The sequence below is a fragment of the Pristis pectinata genome, chromosome 13 (assembly GCF_009764475.1).
Source record: "Pristis pectinata isolate sPriPec2 chromosome 13, sPriPec2.1.pri, whole genome shotgun sequence".
Taxonomy (NCBI): Eukaryota; Metazoa; Chordata; class Chondrichthyes; order Rhinopristiformes; family Pristidae; genus Pristis; species Pristis pectinata.
In genome coordinates this window covers 21,412,041-21,433,234 of record NC_067417.1, presented here as the reverse complement: position 1 = coordinate 21,433,234, position 21,194 = coordinate 21,412,041, and the positions used below count along the sequence as shown (strand labels likewise).

At 39.9% G+C, this 21,194-nt stretch overlaps 1 protein-coding gene across 1 annotated transcript; it reads left to right on the top strand.

Annotated features, from left to right (window-relative positions):
- Positions 1-9,550: 9,550 nt before the first annotated feature.
- gabarapl2 (GABA(A) receptor-associated protein like 2) lies at positions 9,551-19,555 on the top strand. The gene is made up of 4 exons (XM_052028692.1): positions 9,551-9,627; positions 9,830-9,902; positions 12,981-13,153; positions 19,166-19,555. The coding sequence occupies exons 1-4, from the start codon at positions 9,551-9,553 to the stop codon at positions 19,254-19,256; spliced, it is 414 nt and encodes a 137-aa protein (XP_051884652.1). The 3' UTR covers positions 19,257-19,555.
- Positions 19,556-21,194: the final 1,639 nt, after the last annotated feature.

The following is a 21,194-nucleotide window of genomic DNA, read 5'->3' as shown; positions in this document are numbered from 1 at the left end:
TTTACAAGGAGATTTTGAGATCATCCTTGAAGCAATCACACTATTCTCCTGGAAATTTCGTGGCCTGATAAAGGTTGGAGTTGAGTGCTCGTTTCAGGAATCTGATGTTTGGCATTCAAAATGCCACCTGATGGAGCTGGTTGAGCATGGTTAAGAACACTGCCGGGGATGTTTTTTTTGGGAGAGGATGTTGACATTGCTTTGTCTATTCTGCTAATGCATTTAAAGGATCTTGCAGTAAGCACCCCTGCTGTCACAGATAGATTTGTTATGACAACCTTGTGGTTTAGGATCAATACAAACTTACAGTCAATTAAGACTTGAATTTGGCTTAACACTCCCAGCTCCTATCCTCTACCAAGACTGCTCTTGTAATTTTCAAGTTTTTCCTCAAAATAAATTGCTGATGGTTCATATTTCTACCTCTGCAACTTCCACCTCTATCCTCTACATCCACTGCTACTGAAACTCATGCCTGATTTCATCAGCAGAAGAACCGATTTCTCTAATAGTTTCCTACCTGACAAATGTATTCTGTCCTATTCTGGAATCCTACTGGTGTTGTGCACTCATGTTTTTGTTGGTTTTCACTGACTCCCCATTCCCCCAACATATTGAAAACAAACTTCTAATTTCCGTGGTGTTGCCTATTCCTTTGATAGCAGTCTGCCATACTGGTATAAATCTGTATGTGCATCAATAAAAACAAAAAAAACTCAACACTAAGCGGATCAGGCAGCATTTGTAGCTGACCCATTCCCCACACTTCTCTCTTCCAGAGATAGGGTTTCTCTTGTCCTTGTTTTCCACCCACCAGCATTCGCATTCAATGGATCATTCAACATATTTACTGGCTGTCTCCCCTCTATTCTTTTCAGTCCGGATGAAGAGTCTCGTCCTGAAATGTTAACTGTCCACTTTCCCTCCACAGATGCTGCCTGACCTACTAAATTCCTCCAGCAGTTTGTTTTTGCTGCAAATTCCAGCATCTGCAATCTCCTGTGTCTCCATATTTAGTGCCACCTTTAATGTGATGCTGCTGACAGGCATATTTTTCTATCCTCTTCAGCATTCTGATGAAACTGTTTCACCTGCTACTTGCTGGTCCACTCTTCCGTCTCCACCAATGCCCATTCTCTTCACAGCAGCTTCCCATGCAACCACAGGAGATCAACCTCTTTTTTTTTCCCCTCCACCTGGAGACCAAAATATTCCTTTGAGGTGAAACATTGATTCACTTATACTAGTGCCATCTTCCTGCATTATCTCAGTATTCCTTGATTCCCTTAAAGTAGAGATCAATGGATTTTAGATATTGAACAAACTCATTGATGAGCTTCCACAACCCTCCAGAGTAGACATTTCCAAACATTCTTCATCACCATCTGAATGAAGAAATTTCTCCTAACTTCGGTCCTAAATGGTCTAGCGTTTATTCTGAAATTGTGATCCTGGGAAACAGCCTCCCTGCGTCTAACCTGATATGCGCTGTATGAATTTTGTATGTTTCAGTCCTCTGAGAATACAGGCCATATCCACGAAAACTTGTATGACAAACCCACTGTTCTAGCAATCAGTCTTAGCAACAGTGAATCGTCATCATACTTCCTGTATGTAGTCCTTTTGTTTAGGTAACAAGACTAAAACTTTATAAATTACTCCCTCAGGTGCTGACTCACTAACACCCCATAGAATTGCAGAAACACATTTTTACTCCTGCAGTCAATTCCACTCATAATTGTGTTCTCAATTCTTTGCTGCACCTTCACATTAGCTTTCAGTGACTTATGTAAAAGGACGCCTAGATCCTTTAGAACATCAATATTTCTCAATCTATTAACATTTTAAAAAGTACACTTTTTTTTGTGCACCCAAGTAGATTACCTTGCATTTTTCCAAATTATATTCCATCTGTCATGTTCTCACTTATTCACTTAGCTTTTCCATGTCCTCTTTGAAGTTTCTTTACATTCAGCTTCCTACTCCCAAGGAGTTTGCACATTCTCCCTGTGACCTTGTGGGTTCCCCCAGATGCTCTAGTTTCCACCCATATCCCAAAGACTGGTAGATTTTGTCTACCAAAAAAAGCTAGTGTAGATGTGTGGCAGGAAAATCAGAGGCAAGTTGATGGGCATGTGAAAGTGTAAATTTTACAGGGAAATAGGTGGAGAAATGTGACTGATTGAGCCAATGGGCTGAATGACAATGCCGTAGGGAAAATGTGCATATTTTTCCTTATGCTAACAGATTGGTACTTCCCCGTTCTCTCTCCCTCCATTCTACAATACTGGGATCACATTTGTTATTCTCCAGACTGCATTGCAGAATTTATAGAATTGTGGTAGATGCTAACTAGAACATTCACTATTTCTGTAGACATTTCCTTCAGATCTATGGGATATAAGTTATTAGTTCCTAGGGATTTATAAGCTTTGACTCTCCAATTTCTCTAATGCTTTTTTAAAAACTAATACTCATTTCCTTCAGTCCCACATTCTTGCTAGGTCCTTGGTTTTTGAGTATCTCTGGCAGATTTCTTGTGTTTTCCAAGCAGACAGGTGCAAATTATATGTTTAATTTTTCTGCCATTTCCTTGAACCCTTTTGTAAGTTCTTGCACCTGTCTTTAAGGGACCAACATTTGTCCTCTCTGGACTTTTCCTTTTTACATGCCCATTATAAGCTCTGTTTTTATGGTTCTTCCTCCAGCTTGCTATACTACATTCAGTGCTCAGACTGTGGTCTTATCTATTTTGGAGATATCAAATAAAGATTGGGTGATTACTTTGCAAAACACCTTCATTCAGTCCACAAGATGACCTTGAGCTTTCAGTTACTTGTCACTTTAATTCTCCAGACCACTCTCACTCTGATCTTCATCTTTGGCTGTTTACATTGTTCCAAAGAAGCCCATTATAAGCATTTCATCTTCTGACTGTACACATTTCAGCCTTCAGGACTGGACCAAGAATTCAATTTCAGATAACCAGCCTTTCGAGTTTGTATCAGAACTGTCCAATTCTGGTGAAAGGTCATTAACTCTTTCTCTCTTTGCACGTGCTGCCTGACCTGCTGAGTCATTCCAGCACACTTTTATTTCTGATTTCCAGCAATTGCAGTGTTGTGTATCTCATAGTTGCACCATTGTTTTGTTTTACTCTCTCCTATCCTCATTATTTCTTTCTGTTTAACATCTCTTCCAGACAAATCATCCACAATTAACAAGCCTTTATTACCCTGTCTTAGCTCACATCTTTACTCTAAAGTTGATCAGTTTCTCTTGGCCTTTGCCCTATCACTGACTTCACTCTGATCTGTGCTTGTTTTCTGACTTTTCCTAGTCCTGATAAAAGTCCATTAACATTGAACATTAACTTTTATTTCTTTCTCCACAGATACTGCCCAAGCTACTGCATATTTACAGCTTCTTCTGTTTTTACTAAAAATTATCACCTATTTTATGCCTTGGAATGCATCAGAATGAGGGGTGACCTTAGAGAGGTGTTTAAAATTATCAAAGACACAGATAAGGTGGACCGTAACAGTCTTTTCCCCAGGGTAAAGGAGTCCAAAATTAGGGGGCATAGGTTTAGGGTGAAAGGGAGAAGATTTAAAAAGACCCGCGGGGCAACTTTTTTATGCAGAGGGTGGTGAGTATATGGAATGATCTGCCAGAGGAAGTGGTTGAGGCAGTTACAATAGTATCATTTAAGAAACACTTGGATAGGTACATAGAGGGGAAGGGCCTGGAGGGATATGGGCTGAACACAGGAAATTGGGGCTAGCTAGGTGGCGAATGTGGTCAGCATGGACTGGTTGGGCCGAAGGGACTGTATCCGTGCCATATGACTCTATTTGCAGCATCACTCTTTGATATTATAAAGTGACTTTATTCAGATAAGAACATTTAATACATAATCACCTGTGGCTTTTTATTGTGATGTGTATTTACACATTGATTTTGGTTTAAGAAAACACTGAAGTTATTGGAGCAGAGAGAAGAAAATCTTAATATTTTACCTGATCAGTGTCCTACATTAGTTTTCATCTGGATAATTTGATGATGCATTTTGCAAAATGTTATTGTCTGGCACAGAGCCTTGCAGTTTCATCAGAAGACCGTTTCCTTGACCTTCTTCCATTTTCTGTCTTAATGTTTTAGAAATAGGAGCAGATGTCCACAAAAGCAGTGCACCGTTCGAGCTTGCAATTAGAGCTTTCATTAATTTTTTTTATCCTTTGTCATACCTCGATTATTCAACATTCTTATTAATGTCAAGATCAAAAGAGGAATGTTGCTCTTTGGATATCTTAATTTAAATTTGACTTTCACTGAGTTCAAATCAGATAATGGGTATGGGTGATCGGTGGAAATAAATTGATCTATGTGCACAAGCTATTCTTAATTATCTCTTTTTTCTCATTAGCCTGCATTAATAATTAGTTACATTTCTGCAGGGCACAAAAATTGACATGGAGAATAAATGAGGATTAAGATTAAGTATTTCAAGAAGTTGATTCAATGCAGTCTGTATTACAGTGAAAATAATAAGTGGAGATCAAGCATGCTTTTATGTGGATGAAGACTGAGAATAATTTCCTAGAAATGCTAAACTTGTTGTTTTCCCCTCATCCACCTTGGTAATATAATTTCTCTTTAACACTTAAAGCTTCAAAACGAGGTGTGTGCTTGTACTAGACAAAAGCAAAATGCTGTGGGTGCTGAAAATCAGAAATAAACAGCAAATACTGCCAACACTCTGGTTGGTCAAGATTCGTGGAGAGAGAAAAACAGTTAATGTTTCGAGTCAATAACCTTTCATCATACTAGAAAAATATGTATAGAGAGTAAATTATTGAGTATGTCTTGCACTAAGTGCTTCCACAAAGTGAAAATACTCAAGGCTCTGCAAACCCTCCACTAAAGCCCAATAGAAAACAGCTGAGGATTGTGACAGCAGTACAGTGCCATCTGGTAATGTACTTAAAACATATGTCAAGAGTCTTTAGATCATTTCAGTTCAAATCAATGATGGCCTCATTCTTTGGTTGGACTTTCCTGTGATAAGTAAATTGTAAGGAGCCTGCTGTTCATGTTGCTCTGGATTATTCATAGCTTAAGTCCTTTGCTGAAAAGCTGACCAGTTTGCAGAATGAGAGACAAACAGGAGAAAAATTAATGTATTTCTTCTCTCTATGGCTTGTTGTCCATATCGCTGCAACCTCCTCCTGCCCTACAACTATCCAAGTGCCCTTCCAGTTGCTTATCTCCAAAATCATCAGCTCCTACTTTCAGTTTGCTGGGCCCTCAGGTCTGGAATACTCTCTGCCTCTGTATCTCTTTTAAAATACACCTTAAAATCTACTACTTTGTCTTGTTGTGACTGTGAACTGGGTCACTGGAGACACTGAAGTTAGTAGATACAAGTCCTTTTTCATTATGACAAGCAGGCATTCTCTTGGAGATCCTCTCAGTAGAATCTTTCCAAACTCAAAAGTACATCAAGTTTTTATACTCTTAAGAATGAAGATAATAGCAAGTGATCCAATACAATTTAAATTGCTGCAGTGACATTGTTTATTTCAATATTTTGTGTCTGACAAACAGTTCATCAATTATTCAATTACATATTTACAAAGGGAGTATACTGTAACTCCCAAGATATCTCTGAATGTTCAACACCTTTGCTAGGACAAAGTAAATCACACGGATGGTTTAAAAGCTTCTGAGGACAGAGAACCCAGACACCCAAAATTAGTGCTGTGAGGGCTGACTCTCAGAGTACACAAGTACAAGGCACGGTAGTGTAGCAGTTAGCGTAATGCTATTACAGCGCCAGCGACCCGGGTTCAATTCCAGCCGATGTCTGTAAGGAGCTTGTACGTTCTCCCCGTGACTGCGTGGGTTTCCTCTAGGTGCTCTGGTTTCCTCCCACATTCCAAAGACATACTGGTTAGGAAGTTTTGGGCATGCTATGTTGGCGCCAAAAGCATAGTGACACTTTCAGGCTGCCCCCAGAACACTATGCAAAGGTGCATTTCACTGTGTTTCCATGTACATGTGACTAATAAAGAAAGAAATCTTATCCCAGTTATTGATAGAGCAAATATGCTTGTGACTGTGTTTTGATGTGCTAAGTGACAAATAACTTAGATGATGTCTGATGCTGTGTTTGATATAGGCCAATTACTCTAGCCATATTGTATCTTATATATGGTTGATACATATGAGAATGTCTCAGGGTCACATTAGTTTGCAAACCATATCTCGAGCACTGTACTGCTGTGGGCCAGTGCTTTGTAGACAGCACTGTTTGTTTACAAAGCTGTGCTTTTAATTTCAAGTTGATCTTGGGAGGCTGTTCCCCTCAGTAACAGGTTTTCCGCTTTGGATGCTGTTGAGGGGGATGACCTACAGGGATCAAGCGGCAGTAGCCAGGTCTCTAGCACTGGGACTGGTCCTGCTGCTCAGAAGGGAAGGGAGGAGAAGAGGAGGGCAATAGTGATAGGGGACTCGATAGTCAGGGAAACAGACAGGAGGTTCTGTGGAAGTGAGCATGAATCCCGGATGGTATGTTGCCTCCCAGGTGCCAGGTTCCGGGATGTCTCTGACCGGGTCCACAGCATTCTTGAGCGGGAGGGAGAACAGCCAGAAGTCGTGGTTCATGTTGGTACCAACGACATAGGTAGGAAGAGGGATGTGGTCCTGAAAAGTGAGTTTAAGGAGCTAGGCAGAAGGCTGAAGAACAGGACCTCAAGGGTAGAAATCTCAGGAGGAGATGGCAGATGAATGTGTGGCTGAGGAGTTGGTGCAGGAGGGAAGGTTTTAGATTTTTGGATCATTGGGATCTCTTCTGGGGAAGGTGGGATCTTCCAGAGTGGACAGGCTACACCTGAACCCGAGGGGGACCAATATCCTTGCAGGCAGGTTTGCCAGTGTGGTTCAGAAGGGTTTAAACTAGTTTGCGAGGGGGATGGGAACCAGAGGGGTAGGTCAGAGGAAGAAGTGCATGGGGAAAAGTCAGATCTAACATGTAGAGAGGCTTTGAGGAAGGAGAAACAGAGTATAGGGTATAAAAGTAGAAAGGTGGATGGGCTAAAGTGCATTTACTTAAATGCAAGAAGCATCAGGAATAAGGGAGATGAACTGAGAGCTTGGATAAGTACATGGGACTATGATATTGTGGCTCTTGCAGAGACTTGGCTGTCACCAGGGCAGGAATGGATATTGAATATTCCTGGATTTCAGTGTTCTAAAAGGGATAAGGAGAGGGGGAGAAGAGGCGGAGGGGTGGCATTACTGGTCAGGGACACTATTACAGCTGCAGAAAGGGTGGATAATGTAGAAGGATCCTTTCTAGAGTTAGTATGGGTGGAAGTTAGGAACAAGAAAGGAGTAGTTACTCTACTGGGAGTATTCTATAGGCCCCCAGGTAGCAGCAGGGATACTGATGAACAGATTGGGAGGCAGATTTTGGAAAGGTGCAAGAATAACAGGGTTGTTATCATGGGAGACTTCAACTTCCCAAATATTGATTGGCACCTGCTTAGTACCAAAGGTTTAGACAGGGCAGAGTTTAAGTGTGTCCAGGATGGATTCCCGTCACAGTATGTTAACAGGCCGACTAGAGGGAATGCCATATTAGATCTAGTATTAGGTCAGGTGACAGATCTCTCGGTGGGTGAGCATTTGGGGGAAAGCGACCACTGCTCCCTAACCTTTAGCATTGTCATGGACAAGGATAGGAGCAGAGAGGACAGGAAGATATTTAATTGGGGAAGGGCAGATTATGAGGCTATAAGGCTAGAACTTGTGAGAGTAAATTGGGATGACATTTGCGAAGGGAAATGTACTATGGGGATGTGGTCATTGTTCAGGGATCTCTTGCAAGATGTTAGGGATAAATTTGTCCCGGTGAAGCAGAGAAAGAATGGCAGGGTGAAGGAACCATGGGTGACGAGAGGTGGAACAACTAGTTAGGAGGAAGAAGGCAGCATGTAGGCAGCAAGGATCAGATAGGGCTCATGAGGAATATAGGGTAGCAAGGAAGGAACTTAAGAAGAGGCTGAGGAGAGCAAGAAGGGGACATGAAAAGGCCTTGGCGAGTAGGGTTAAGGGAAATCCCAAGGCTTATTTTGCTTGTGTGAAGAGCAGAAGGATGACGAGGGTAAAGGTAGGACCGATTAGAGACAAAGGTGGGAAGTTCAAGGGAGATATCAGAGAGAGGTTTTTCACCCAGAGAGTGGTTGGTGCATGGAATGCGCTGCTTGGGGTAGTGGTGGAGGCAGGTACACTGGTCAAGTTCAAGAGGTTGTTACATAAGCATATGGAGGAATTTAAAATAGGGGGATATGTGGGAGGAAGGGATTAGATAGTGTTAGGAGTGGTTTAAAGGTCGACCCAACATGGTGGGCCGAAGGGCCTGTATTGTGCTGTATTGTTCTATGGTTCTATTACTGCTTGCAATTTACATTAGAACAGGTTTTCTTGAAAACTGGTTCTCGTTTGAATTAATGCCTACTCTATCCGCATAATTCCATAACTCCTGAATCCCTAACAATCTAATAGATAAAAATGCCATGACAGGAAAACATTACTGCTGCACATGAGATTCCTTGTTGGCATACATTAAATCCAGGTTGTTAAAAATCCAAACATTAAAGGATTTCAGATTAAACTTTTATGATTCTGTGGCAACAATACAGCAATGAGTTGGTGTCAACCTATTGCTTATCAAAATTTGCACGATGCTCTGATTGCTAATTTTAAACTTGATACCAAACTTTGCATCAATCCAGTGTAAAATTACATCATTTGACAGATCTCATATATCATAATGGTTTAGACTCTGGGTGTCTTCATGAGGATTCTTCAGTCTTATTGTTCAAAGAGCCTTGCTGATATTTGGCATGCTCAAGCACATCACAGATCATCTGGAGGGGGCACTATTGAATCAGACAATGGATAAAAGCAAGTCTATGCTTGAAATTTTGTATATAGTAGTCAACAATGTGAAGGGCAAACACCTGTTCCTTCATTGTTGAGAGCAAAACCCAGACCAATGCTTTGGCAAGCTGACCTGGTGTGCCTGTTTACAGCTTCTACTAAATGCTTTTTGGCTACAATGTTTTATCCCCATGCTTTGTAAAGGTAAAGTGATGCATGAACTATGGTTGCATCTACAAACAGGTTGACCAAATTTAGAGGTTATGTTATGAACAGAATAGTTTGTGCACACTAAAGTTCTATTGATATTACAGAGTTATAGGCATTTATTCACTTGAAATACTGATATAATTCAATGTTGTGAATAACATCTGTACTATTTATTGGTTTCAAACATCAGTCCCCATAATCCTAATTGATTTTAGTGTTCAGGGAGGCAAGATGATCAAAAATCATTTATCTAGTAAAATATATTTTTGTTTGAGCACATGCAAAAAGTAGATGAAAAAGAGAAATCAACCACTGACATATCTTTTCAAATGCATCTCATAAACAAATGTTTTCCACTTCTCTACACTAGTCCTTGTTTAGGGGAGCGGTAAGAATGATTTCTACATCCCTGGATTATAGAATCGATTATTGGTCTGTTTCCTCGCTGCTGGAAGGTCACATGGACATTGGGTGAGGATGTCACTCATTGGAAATTGGCCTCTGTGAGTCACATATGATTAATTACCTCTTGGGCAAGATTCTATATGTGAGCTGCATTGTAAATCTAGCCTAGCAATTGAGTGAACACTATTAGAGAGGAAGTGGAAACATCTGTGAGTAGAACTGTATATGGTTAGATAAATGCTTATGTTAAATTTCTTTCCATTAATAGTGACTTTTTCTTCACAGAACACAGGTGTGTTGAATCTGCCAAAATTAGAGCTAAATATCCAGATAGAGTACCAGTAAGTATCACTTAAGTAAAATGGTATAAAAACTTTGAGTTCTTTTTGCAGTTTTGTCACAGATAAATGGAAATGATTTAAACTCTTCCTGTCTTTATTCTGAAAACATTCAAAGGTTTGGGTGGAATTTTTTTAAATACTTTTTTATAGGGGGCTGTGTGGGAGGGAAGGGTTAGGTGGATCTTAGAGCGGGATAAAATGTCAGCATAACATTATGGGCCGAAGGGCCTGTACTGTGCTGTAGTGTTCTATGTATAATTCATAATTGATCTCAAAAAGAATGAATAAATATTTGAAAAAGTAAACTTTAAAAGTTATAATGTAAGAACGGGAATATTGTAGGTATGATGGGCTGAGTGGCCTGCTTCTGTAAACCTCAGAATTCTGTACTTATTTAAATAGTTACTTATTTAATGCTTCAAGCTGGTATTTGGTTTGAACTTTAAATATCAATTTTTGCAGTAAAAGTGGACTGTGAGGAGGATAGTCTCAGGCTACAGAAAGATATTGATCAGCTGGTAAGTTGGGCAGAGCAATGGCAGATAGAATTTAAATCTAATAAGTGACAAGTAATGCACTTTGGGAAAAGTGAATTAAAGGTAGGACATACATAATGAATGGTAAGGCCCTATTGAGGAACATGGGGACCTTGGGGTACAAGGCCAAAAATCCCTGAAGGTGGCAACTTGGTAGATAAGATAGTATAGAAGCCATATAGGATGCTATCCTTCATTAGCTAGTGCATGGGATATAAAGTCAGGGAAGCTATGGTACAGCTTTGGTGAGGCCGCATCTGGAATGTTATGTGCAGTTTTAGTCACCACAGTAAAGAAAGGACATAATTGGAGAGGAGATTCACCAGGGTGTTGTCTGGGCTGGAGTGCCTTGATTATGAGGAGAGACTGGAATGCCTGGGTTTGTTTTCTTAGGAGAGGAGGAGGCTAAGGGGGCTGATAGAGGTGTACAAAATTATAAGGGGCTAGAAGTGAACTTTTCCCTTGTAGCAGAGGTGCCCTTAACCAGAGGACATAGGTTTAAGGTAAGGAATAAGAAGTTGCGAAGAGTTTATAAGGAATAATATGTTCATCCAGAGGATGGGTGGATGCAGAGACTCTCACAACATTTAGCAAGTATGTAGATGAGCATTTGAATTGACAAGAAGGCTATAGACAAAGTGGTGGTAAATGGGATGAGTATTGATGATGACCACTTGATGGTCTGCATGGACAGGGTGGGCCAAAAGGCTTGTTTCTGTGCTGTATGACTCAAAGCTTTAAATTGAAAATTTGAAGCAAAGAGCAGGGAGTTAGGTTTTCAAAAAGCAGAACATAACAGTTGGATCCAGGCTGAGGTTGTGGTGGGTGTGAATTAGTTTAACCATTCAAGGGCTATGTTGTAAGTTGTTGCACCTGAGGAAAAACAATTCTAATGTTATTCCTAGGTCTGGTTACTAGAAAGTTGATTAAGGCTGATGAATTTTCTATTAATGTATATATTTGATAATATTTGATTTAATTTGCTCTAAACTAATAAAGCAGAACCATTTCCTGTAAACACATACAGAACAGCCATTATGGTCAGCACTTGTTATAGGAAGTAAGAATATGTATACATATGGATAAAGTGCTTATGTTAGTAAAATAAAAATAAATTTTGTTTATAGCTATATGAATTTTATTTAGTAAACCTACTCAAGCCACCCTTTTGATAGTTTAAAACTTACATAATGTCTACAGTTATGAATAGCTTAAATAAGTTGACTTTGAATCTGAAAAGAGAATGTTGAACATTGAGTTTTCAAAATTTTCTGGAAACAATAGCAATGCAAGTTGTACAACTGAGTACCAATAAAAATTAAAGAAAATGATTGAAGCATTTCCTCGTAATCAGGGGAAAGACAAGGTTAATGTTTTAAATTGTGTATTTGGACGTTTTAAGTGATTTTTTTTTCAGCTGTATCCAGAGGGTGTTTCAGTAAGATCAGAAAAACTGAAATATCAGGAAAGATGAATCCTTAGTGGTGATGTGCTAAATGTACACAATTGGTGAAAGGTATACTCCATTTTATTCAGGCTCTTAATTGCCAAGGCAAAGTACAAGCATCTAGAGCTTGCAGAGTATACTACCTGTCAGGACATGAGGTGATCAACTTCAGATTTGTAGTACCCTCCATTCCCTGAATCCCAGACATGGTCTCTCTCCTTGTAATTATTGGTCCCAGGTTTGGTAAGAAATTAGATCCTGTCTCCAGGATCTAGCTCCCTTCCTTCTGCTCTCGTACAGTGAGAAGATAACATACATTGACAGTCCGGGTCCAAATCATTTCAGTCACCTTTGACCTGTTGCAGCTGACTGTTGTGTGCTGCAGTGTCACATTCTATTTACCACATAACCAATGTGAAGCATCTTAGTTATTGGTACTGAGCCAATTGGGTTCAGAGAACCATGACATTGTTCCTGATGGTTCATACAAGGACCTTGTTTCCCCACATAGGTTTCATGACCAGCCCTTATCTTTGTCTTAACCTAGGTCTCTAGTTGTCTTTTATTGTCATAGTAACAGTCATTTCTTCTGCCTGCAGCTGGGGCCCTGGATGCCATTGGACTTGTTTTAAAGTGGACTCATTGTTTCTTTTCCCCACTACACCTAGTGTGTCATTTCCCAATTTATTACTGTTGGCACCATGGGACTTAGTAAAATTAGATAACTTCCCAAATTATGGGTGTTACTTAGTGAAACTGAGAAGATATTACAGTGGGGTATTATTATCCCTTACCTCATGTGGTCTGGTTCCATCCTCACTGTGATTGTTTTACAATCTTAATCAGTTCTGTAGATTCAGACTCCTTCAATGAAGTCTTTATCAATCTGTGTTTATACTCAGTTAAAACTGAATGCACTATCCATTCTTCTATTTTGTGACTATTGTTTTAACTCTCTAACTACCAGAGCGACTACTAGAGAATATGCCAATGTGTGCGAGTTGGTCTTTTGCCTACTTGTATATTGGATGTATCTGCAAAAATAGTGATCCATTGTATTGAACACAATTTGTAATTGTTTTCTGGTTGCAATAGGTGATTGTGGAGAAGGTATCTGGCTCACAGATAGTGGATATAGACAAAAGAAAGTACCTGGTGCCCTCTGATATTACAGTGGCACAGTTCATGTGGATCATTAGGAAGCGGATCCAGCTGCCATCTGAGAAAGCCATCTTCCTTTTTGTAGATAAGACAGTGCCTCAGTCCAGGTCAGTGGTTTAATTAATTTTAACTGCTTCACTAATAGCCAATTGTGAGAAATCTGCAAAAGTTAATTTTTTTTCATGCATGTAAAATTAATTTTAGAAAAATCCATTTATCAAAGTGGGAAATTGAATATTTTAAATGGGATAATTTTTACTCTATAGCAGATGTCTTTTTTTTAAAATATAAATTAAAAATTATTTATGCACCAGTGAAAATAGGTTTATAGCTAAAGCACTATAAGCACTAAAGCACAGAAATGAGGACTTCTAGGTATATTTAATGGAACAAACAAGCCACATAATGAACAATAGCAAAAAAAATACAGATAATGAGGATAATCATAAATCATTTGAAATGTTACTCAAGCCCTTTCTGAATTCTCCATTTACCATTATATCTTCATATGGTAATATTCTTCAATTCAATTATACCTTTTAATGCTGAGTGTTTATACAGAATCTCTGAAAGCCCATAGTGTATTTTCTGCATTGTGTTATGAAGTACTTATAGTACAAGACTAATACACAGGAGTCATGGGTCTAAATTCTTACACAGCACATTCTGAATTTGAATTCAACTCTTCCCTTCATTTGTGGCGTAAGATATAAAGAAGCAACTGCTCAATTCAGTTGGTTCACTAATGTTCTTGAGAACGCCCATCATCCTTGGTTGGTTGGCTGACTCAGGCTCAGCAGGGAAGGGTAAAATCAAGCAGAGGAATAATTAGGAGACTCGATAGTTAATGGGACAGACAGGAGATTCTGTGGCCGTGAAAGAGATGCCAAGATGGTATGGTGCCAGGGTGGAGGATGTCTCAGAGCAGCTGCAGAACATTCTCAAGGGGGAGGGTGAGCAACCAGAGGTCGTGGTGCACATTGGCACCAATGACATAGGTCAAAAGGGGGAAGAAGTCCTGCGCAGTGAGTATAGGGAGTTAGGAAATAAGCTGAAAAGCAGAACCTCGAAGTTAGTAATCTCTGGATTACTCCTGGTGCCCTATGCTAGTCAGAGCAGGAATAGACAGATAGAACAGATGAATGTGTGGCTGAGGAACTGGTGCAGGGGGGCAGGGTTTCAGGTTCTTGGATCATTGGAACTTCTTCAGGGGCAGGGTGACCTGTACAAGAGGGACAGGATATTGGTTCCCCACCTTAACGGGAGGGGAGCCAATATCCTGGCCAGGAGTTTTGCTAGTGCTGCTCTGGAGGATTTAAAGTAGTTTGGCAGGGGGATGGGAACCAGAGCACCAGGTCAGAAAGTGGAGGAATTGAGATGAAGGTAGATATCATGACCAGTAAGAACAGGCAGGAGCAAGGTAATAGACACAATGGGATGGACAGGTTGAAGTGTGTGTATATTAATGCTAGGAGTATTATGGGTAAGGGTGATGAACTTCGAGCATGGATCAGTACATGGAACTATGATGTTGTGGCCATTACAGACTTTGTTGAGAAAGGGACAGAAATGGATACTTAATGTTCCAGGGTTTCGATGTTTTAGAAAAGATAGAGAAGGAGGTAAAAAGGTGGTTGGGGGGGGGTGGTGGGGTGGAAGAGTTGTGCTATTAATCAGGGACAATATCACAGCTGCACCCAGAGGGGACATAATGGAGGGCTCATTCACTGAGTCTATATGGATAGAAATCAAAAATAAGAAAGGTGCAATCACTCTGATGGGATTAAACTACAGACCTCCCACCACCTCCCGCAACCCCCCCCCCCAATAGCCACTGGGACATTGAGGAACAGATATGCAGGCAGATTAGAGAAAGGTGTAAAAATAGGGTTGTTGTAGTGGGTGACTTCAACTTCCCTAATATAGACTGGGACCTCCATTGTGCAAGAGGTTTAGATGGGGCAGAATTTGTTAGGTGCATCCAGCGGGGTTTCTCGTAGATACTATGTAGATATTCTCGTATGTAGATACTCCAATGAGAGGAGGGGCTGTACTGGACCTTGTATTGGGTAATGAGCCTGGCCAGGTGACTGAACTTTCAGTGGGAGAACAGTGACCACAACTCCTTAAGTTTTAAGATGGCTACAGATGAGGATAAGTATGGACCTTGTGGGAGAGTATTAAATTGGAGCAGGGTGAATTATGAGGGTATTAGGCAGGAACTGGGGAGAGTTAATTGGGAACAGCTGTTTCTGGGCAAGTCCATATCTGACATGTGGAGGGTGTTTAAAGACCAACTGCACAGAGTACAGGACAGGTATGTTCCAGTAAGAAGGAAGGACAAGGTTAGCAAGGTAAGGCAATCTTGGATGACGAGAGAGATGGTGAATTTAGTCAAGAGGGAAAAGAAAGCATATGTAAGATTTAGGAAGCAAAAATCAAACAGACCCCTTGAGGATTATAAAGAAGCCAGAAAAGAACTCAGGAAGGGAATTAGGAGAGCCAGGAGGGGCCTTAAAAAGTACTTGGCAAGTAGGATTAAGGAGAATCCCAAGGCGTTCTATACATACATCAAGAGCATGAGGATAACTAGGGAGAGGGTAGGACCACTCAAGGATAAAGGAGGGAACATGTGCTTGGAAGCAGAGAGGAGATTGCTGGGGCCTTGACCAAGATCTCTGTATCCTCCAAGTCCGCTCTAGCCACAGGTGAGGTCCTGGAGGACTGGCGAGTAGCTAATGTTGTTCCATTATTCAAGAAGGGAAACAGGGATAATCCTGGAAACTATAGACCGGTGAGTCTCACGTCAGTGGTAGGGAAGTTATTGGAGAGGATTCTTAGGGATAGGATTTATAAGCATTTGGAAAACCATGGCCTAATTAGGGACAGTCAGCATGGCTTTGTGTGGGGCAAGTCATGTCTTACTAACTTGATTGAGTTTTTTTGAGGAAGTGACGAGGGTGATTGATGAGGGTAGAGCTGTGGATGTTGTCGACATGGATTTGAGTAAGGCATTTGACAAGGTCCTTCATGGGAGGCTCAAAAAGAAGATTAAGATGCATGGCATCCACAGCGAATTGGCTGTTTGGATTCAGAATTGGCTTGCCCATAGAAGACAAGGTAGTGGTCTACGGGACTTGCTCTAGCTGGAGGTCTGTGACTAGTGGTGTTCCGCAGGGATCTGTACTGGGACCTCTGCTGTTTGTGATGTATATAAATGACCTGGATGAACGTAGATGGGTGGGTAAGTAAGTTTGCAGACGATACGAAGATTAGTGGTGTTGTGGATAGCATAGAAGACTGCCAAAGGATACAGCAGGATATGGGCAGAGAAATGGCAGGTGGAGTTTAACCTGACCAAATGTGAAGTGTTGCACTTTGGGATATCAAATGTAAAGGGACAGTACATTTTTAATGGCAAGACCCTTAACAGTGTTGATGTGCAGAGGGATCTTGGGGTCCAAGTCCATAGCTATCTGAAAGTGGCTATACAGGTCAATAGGGTGGTAAAGAAAGTGTATGGCATGCTTGCCTTTATTAGTCGAGGAATTGAGTTCAAAAGTCAAGAAGTTATGTTGCAGCTTTATAAAACTCTAGTTAGGCCGCATCTGGAGTATTGCATTCAGTTCTGGTCATCCCATTACAGGAGGGATGTGGAGGCTTTGGAGACAGTGCAGAGGACATTTATCCGGTTGCTGCCTGGATTAGAGGGCATGTGCTATAAGGAGGGGTTGGACAAACTTGGGTTGTTTTCTCTGGAGCGATGGAGGCCAAGGGGAGATCTGATAGAGGTTTATAAGATTGCGAGGGACATAGATAGATAGCCGGGATCTTTTTCTCAGGGTTGAAATGTCTAATACCAGAGGGCTTAAGGTGAGAGGGGGTAAGTTCAAAGGAGGTGTGCAGGGCAAGTTTTTTTTTTACACAGAGTGGTGGGTGCCTGGAATGCACTGCCAGGGGTGGTAGTGGAGGCAAATACAATGGAGGCGTTCAAGAGACTCTTAGGTTGGCGCATGAATGTGCAGTAGATGGAGGGATATGGACATGGTGTAGACAGGAGGGATTAGCTTAGTTGGGCATTTGATTACTAGTTTAATTAGTTCGGCACAACGTTGTTGACTGAAGGGCCTGTTCCTGTGGTGTACTCATTCTACGTCTGCTTTGTAATTAACTTCAGTCTCTTGCTACTTGGTGTCATTTATTATAATCATGCAATTGAGTCAACCACCTTTGTGTGATTTGGATTTGGGAATTAATACTCATATTTCAACAGATAACAGCAAAGATCAATTGATTACTTTTTTGAAATATGAGCATTAATACAAAATGAACACTAATTCCAGTCTCTTCACTGGAAATAAAATTCTTCTGCTTTTCACTGTTAAAAACATTGAGCAACCAGTGAGTGAATATGCCATTATAATGAATATTTTTTTCCCTCAAATTGGGATGACATGCTTTCTCTCCAATAGGACATTGTAGTTGGTTCACTGTTATTTTTCTGGTACCAACCCATCAATTACCTTTTCTGAATACAGTTTTATAGTTTGCTACAGTGGAGTTTTAACTTATGACTGTGAGTTGCTAGTCCAGTTTCCTAACACTGTTAGAATTCTGTTGTTTGAAATGTATTTGTCACATTTGGGGATTTTCTGATCATTTCATAGTTTTGCAGTTTTCATGTTGGGCTGTGAAAAGGCATAATATATATATTTTTTAGAAAGCTGGTGATGTTTGGTTCAAGTGCGAATAAATTGGTTATGATGTTGTTTCTTCATAAACTGTTAATCAACTCATTAACTTTTGCACTTAATTTCACAAAAATACAAATGCTGGGTAGTACAATCTTATTTCAATCAAGAAGGACATCCGATAAGTTAATGTTAGTGTGAACATAATTTGTATTATTGTGCATGAATGAGTTTTTCAGATTGAACTCAATCCCACTGTAAGTAGTTATTGTGATTATCAATTGGTGTGGAACAAAATACTTAATCATATGTTGACATCATACATTTTGAAGACATGCACAGACTAAAGATGCCAAATGTTCAATGCAGGTCAGAAGGGGATACTAAGAAGACATCAGCTGCTGATCTGGCACTTTTGTACTGCAAGCTTCTTCCTTTATTACTTTCTTCTCTTTGATGCAACTTCAGAGAAAGTTACTAACCCCATTAAGTCATAAAATGGTGGAATATTCATCACTACAGTCTTCCAGCTGTAGATGTTGTAGCCAAGATGCATTGAGGAGAGATTGCCAAAATAGGTGCTGTACTGTACCAGATGCCATTTTTAAAATTAATATCAGCAGTGTCAGAATAATAAAGCTAACAGCCCAGGAATATAGTTTTGAGATATTCTTCTTCAATGAGAGGTGAAAAATTTTGATGTTCTCTGCTGGCTGGAAAATTGGGCAGCAGTGGATCAGTTGCCTTTTGTGTATTGTGCCCAGTTATCTTTTTCTTTGAAGTCAATGCACAGGAAAATTTAGCAAGTTTTTATAAATGGTACTACTATACACCATAAGTAGTTTACTGTCTAAAGGAGAGGTAACCCAATTGAGATTCTAAAGGTAAAGAATAGATGTAAATAAACACCCAGTCAGTTTGATTCTGAATTGAGCCCAACTCCAATCCAAAACTGCTTATATCCAACTCAGTAAAATTGTCAGTCTTCATCCTACCTCTGTCCTTTTGCTGCTGAAACACTTGTGTTTGTCTTTGTATCTCTCGCTATTACTAACTCCAACTGCAACATTTTCCTCCTGGACTCCTAGTCTCTACCTGCCACAAATTACAGCTGTATATTTCTTATCCTGCACTAAGTTATGCTTTGCCCACCTTTAGTTGCAAAACTTTGCAAGCACTTCCATAAACCCCTTTCCCTTGTGTTTTTAAACAAAAAAATCTCAAAATCACAACAAAGCCCTATGACTACACTGGAACAGAATCTCTTACTTCAAAGGATGTTTTCTCTTTTGCCTCTTAAATTTCTTGTGATATTCCTTTAAATATAAAGACATAAGTATGTGTTTATTCATTAACCTCACTGATTATTCAACCTTGCAAAGTGAGTATAATAGTAAAGCAATGTTTAATGTTTGTTTCTCCCAATAGTTTGACCATGGGCCAGCTGTATGAGAAGGAAAAAGATGAAGATGGATTTTTGTATGTGGCTTATAGTGGAGAGAACACATTTGGCTACTAACTATCTGTGCTTCAGCTCACCCACCAATTATGCTCACCCAATGGAAACCGTACTTTTACTGTAGATACATTATCTTTTTGGAAAATGATCGTGTGTGAAACATTAACTATTATGAATACATTTAATACTTATACATTGTTTATTGTTTAAATTATACAAGTTTTCTTTGCAGTTAAATATTGTGACGTGCCTGCTGTTTGAAATTTTTAATTAGTTGAGATCTGTATTTAAGTTGTGTAAATATGGAATAAGGTGGCTGGAACAACCTAACCAATAATAAAACACATCAGAATTTACAATTGTTTGTTTTTCTTATTTTTAATTTATAGCCTCAAATGTTCCAAATTTATTTTTAAAGATTCAGAAATAAAAATGCTTCAAACATTCAGCATCGACAGAAAGACAAACAGAATTATTATTTCAGATCGGAGACCTTTCATCAGATTTCCAGCCTCTGGGTTTTTTTGATTAGCATTAAGTAATATCTGAGAACTACATTGGCCTATTCTATAAATAAAAAATGAATCTAAATAGAACAAGCAAGCAGCTTAAAACTAGACTTCTATGTGACATGTGGTCCACCAAAAGAACAGAATTATATTTCACCAGCACTTTGTAACATCGTGGCCATATCACTTCTTCTTACCAGTGCCATCTTGGTGCTAGTCCTGGACTGTCCTTCTTTATCTCTGAGAAATGTAGACGGGCAGTCCAGGAGCAGCACTAGGAATATCTATATATAAAAATAAAATGGTACAGCTGCAACACCTGATTCATGTGTGCTAAATAGCAGAAGCACTATGCTGTAAGTGAGAACCACAGCTAATGCATCAGAGCAAACCTCTGCAGTGTTTGCTCTGATCCAGTCATAAATTGTGTTGGACAATTAAACAGCTAATGAGAGAAGCAGGCTCTGAACATCTCCATCTTGAATAATGGTGGAGCCAAACACATGGAAAAGCCCAGGCTGATCATTAGAAATTGTGTTGCTGCTACTATCTGACTACCAAGAGGAACATGCCACTATGAGCTGACACTCATCATTGGTGCAGAGAAAATAGCAGCAGTTGTGCTATATTGAGTGTGGCTCTATCAGGAAAGGTGTAGATTGCAATTTGGCTCATTTCTGGATGTAAACCATCCCAATAATGTTTGAAATATCTTTTTGGCCAACTTTAGAACTTTTGTGAGGTACCCAATAGACACACTCACAATGGCAGTTTACCGCAGCAAAGAAATTACATACCTGCACCATACCAGAACTTCAGGATACTTCATGTGGCCTGGGGGACAAAAGTCTGTATTACAGCTCACCTTTCAACAAAAGTCAGATCTGCTGTGCATTTTGCTAACACAACTATGCACCCATACTAGCTAATGATGGCTGGGACATTCTTTCTGACTTCATAAATCATGCAACTTCCTCCTTATAGAACCGGTTAGCAGACCAGAAATAGGCTTTCTGTGATGTATGTGTCATAAGAGTGCAAATGTTAGCTCTGCACATCACCACCTTCAATATTAGCAATGTTAATCATACAAACTTCTTGGGGGTTCTTAGAGATGTGTACTGTCTGAACTCTTTATTGGAATAACAAATTGGCTGAACTTTAAGAAATGTTGGCACTATACATTCCCAGCCGTCAAGAATGTTAGTACTGTGTTGGGAACATTGGTGCTGTTCATCATCTGAACCGAAGGCTTAGACCTGCAGTGCTGTGAAACATTGGCAATAATCAGTGTTGACAAACAGTGTTTAACTATTCAAAACATTGGTAATCTGAAATGATTTATGAATCTGTGCAGAGAGATCATTAAAGTGGCATAGGCAAGTACAGAAAATGAGAGATGGAAATGTAGCCTTCACATCCAAAGGATTAGAAAACAAGAGGTTAGAAATACACCATACAAAGCCCTGGTTAGACCACACCTGGAGTA

Excerpts from the sequence above, each read along its gene's own strand:
- gabarapl2 (XM_052028692.1), top strand. The coding sequence starts at position 9,551 with ATGATTTCTACATCCCTGGATTATAGAATCGATTATTGGTCTGTTTCC. Across the intron at positions 9,903-12,980 it reads AATATCCAGATAGAGTACCA|GTGATTGTGGAGAAGGTATC; the intron begins GTAAGTATCACT and ends TGGTTGCAATAG. Across the intron at positions 13,154-19,165 it reads AAGACAGTGCCTCAGTCCAG|TTTGACCATGGGCCAGCTGT; the intron begins GTCAGTGGTTTA and ends TTCTCCCAATAG.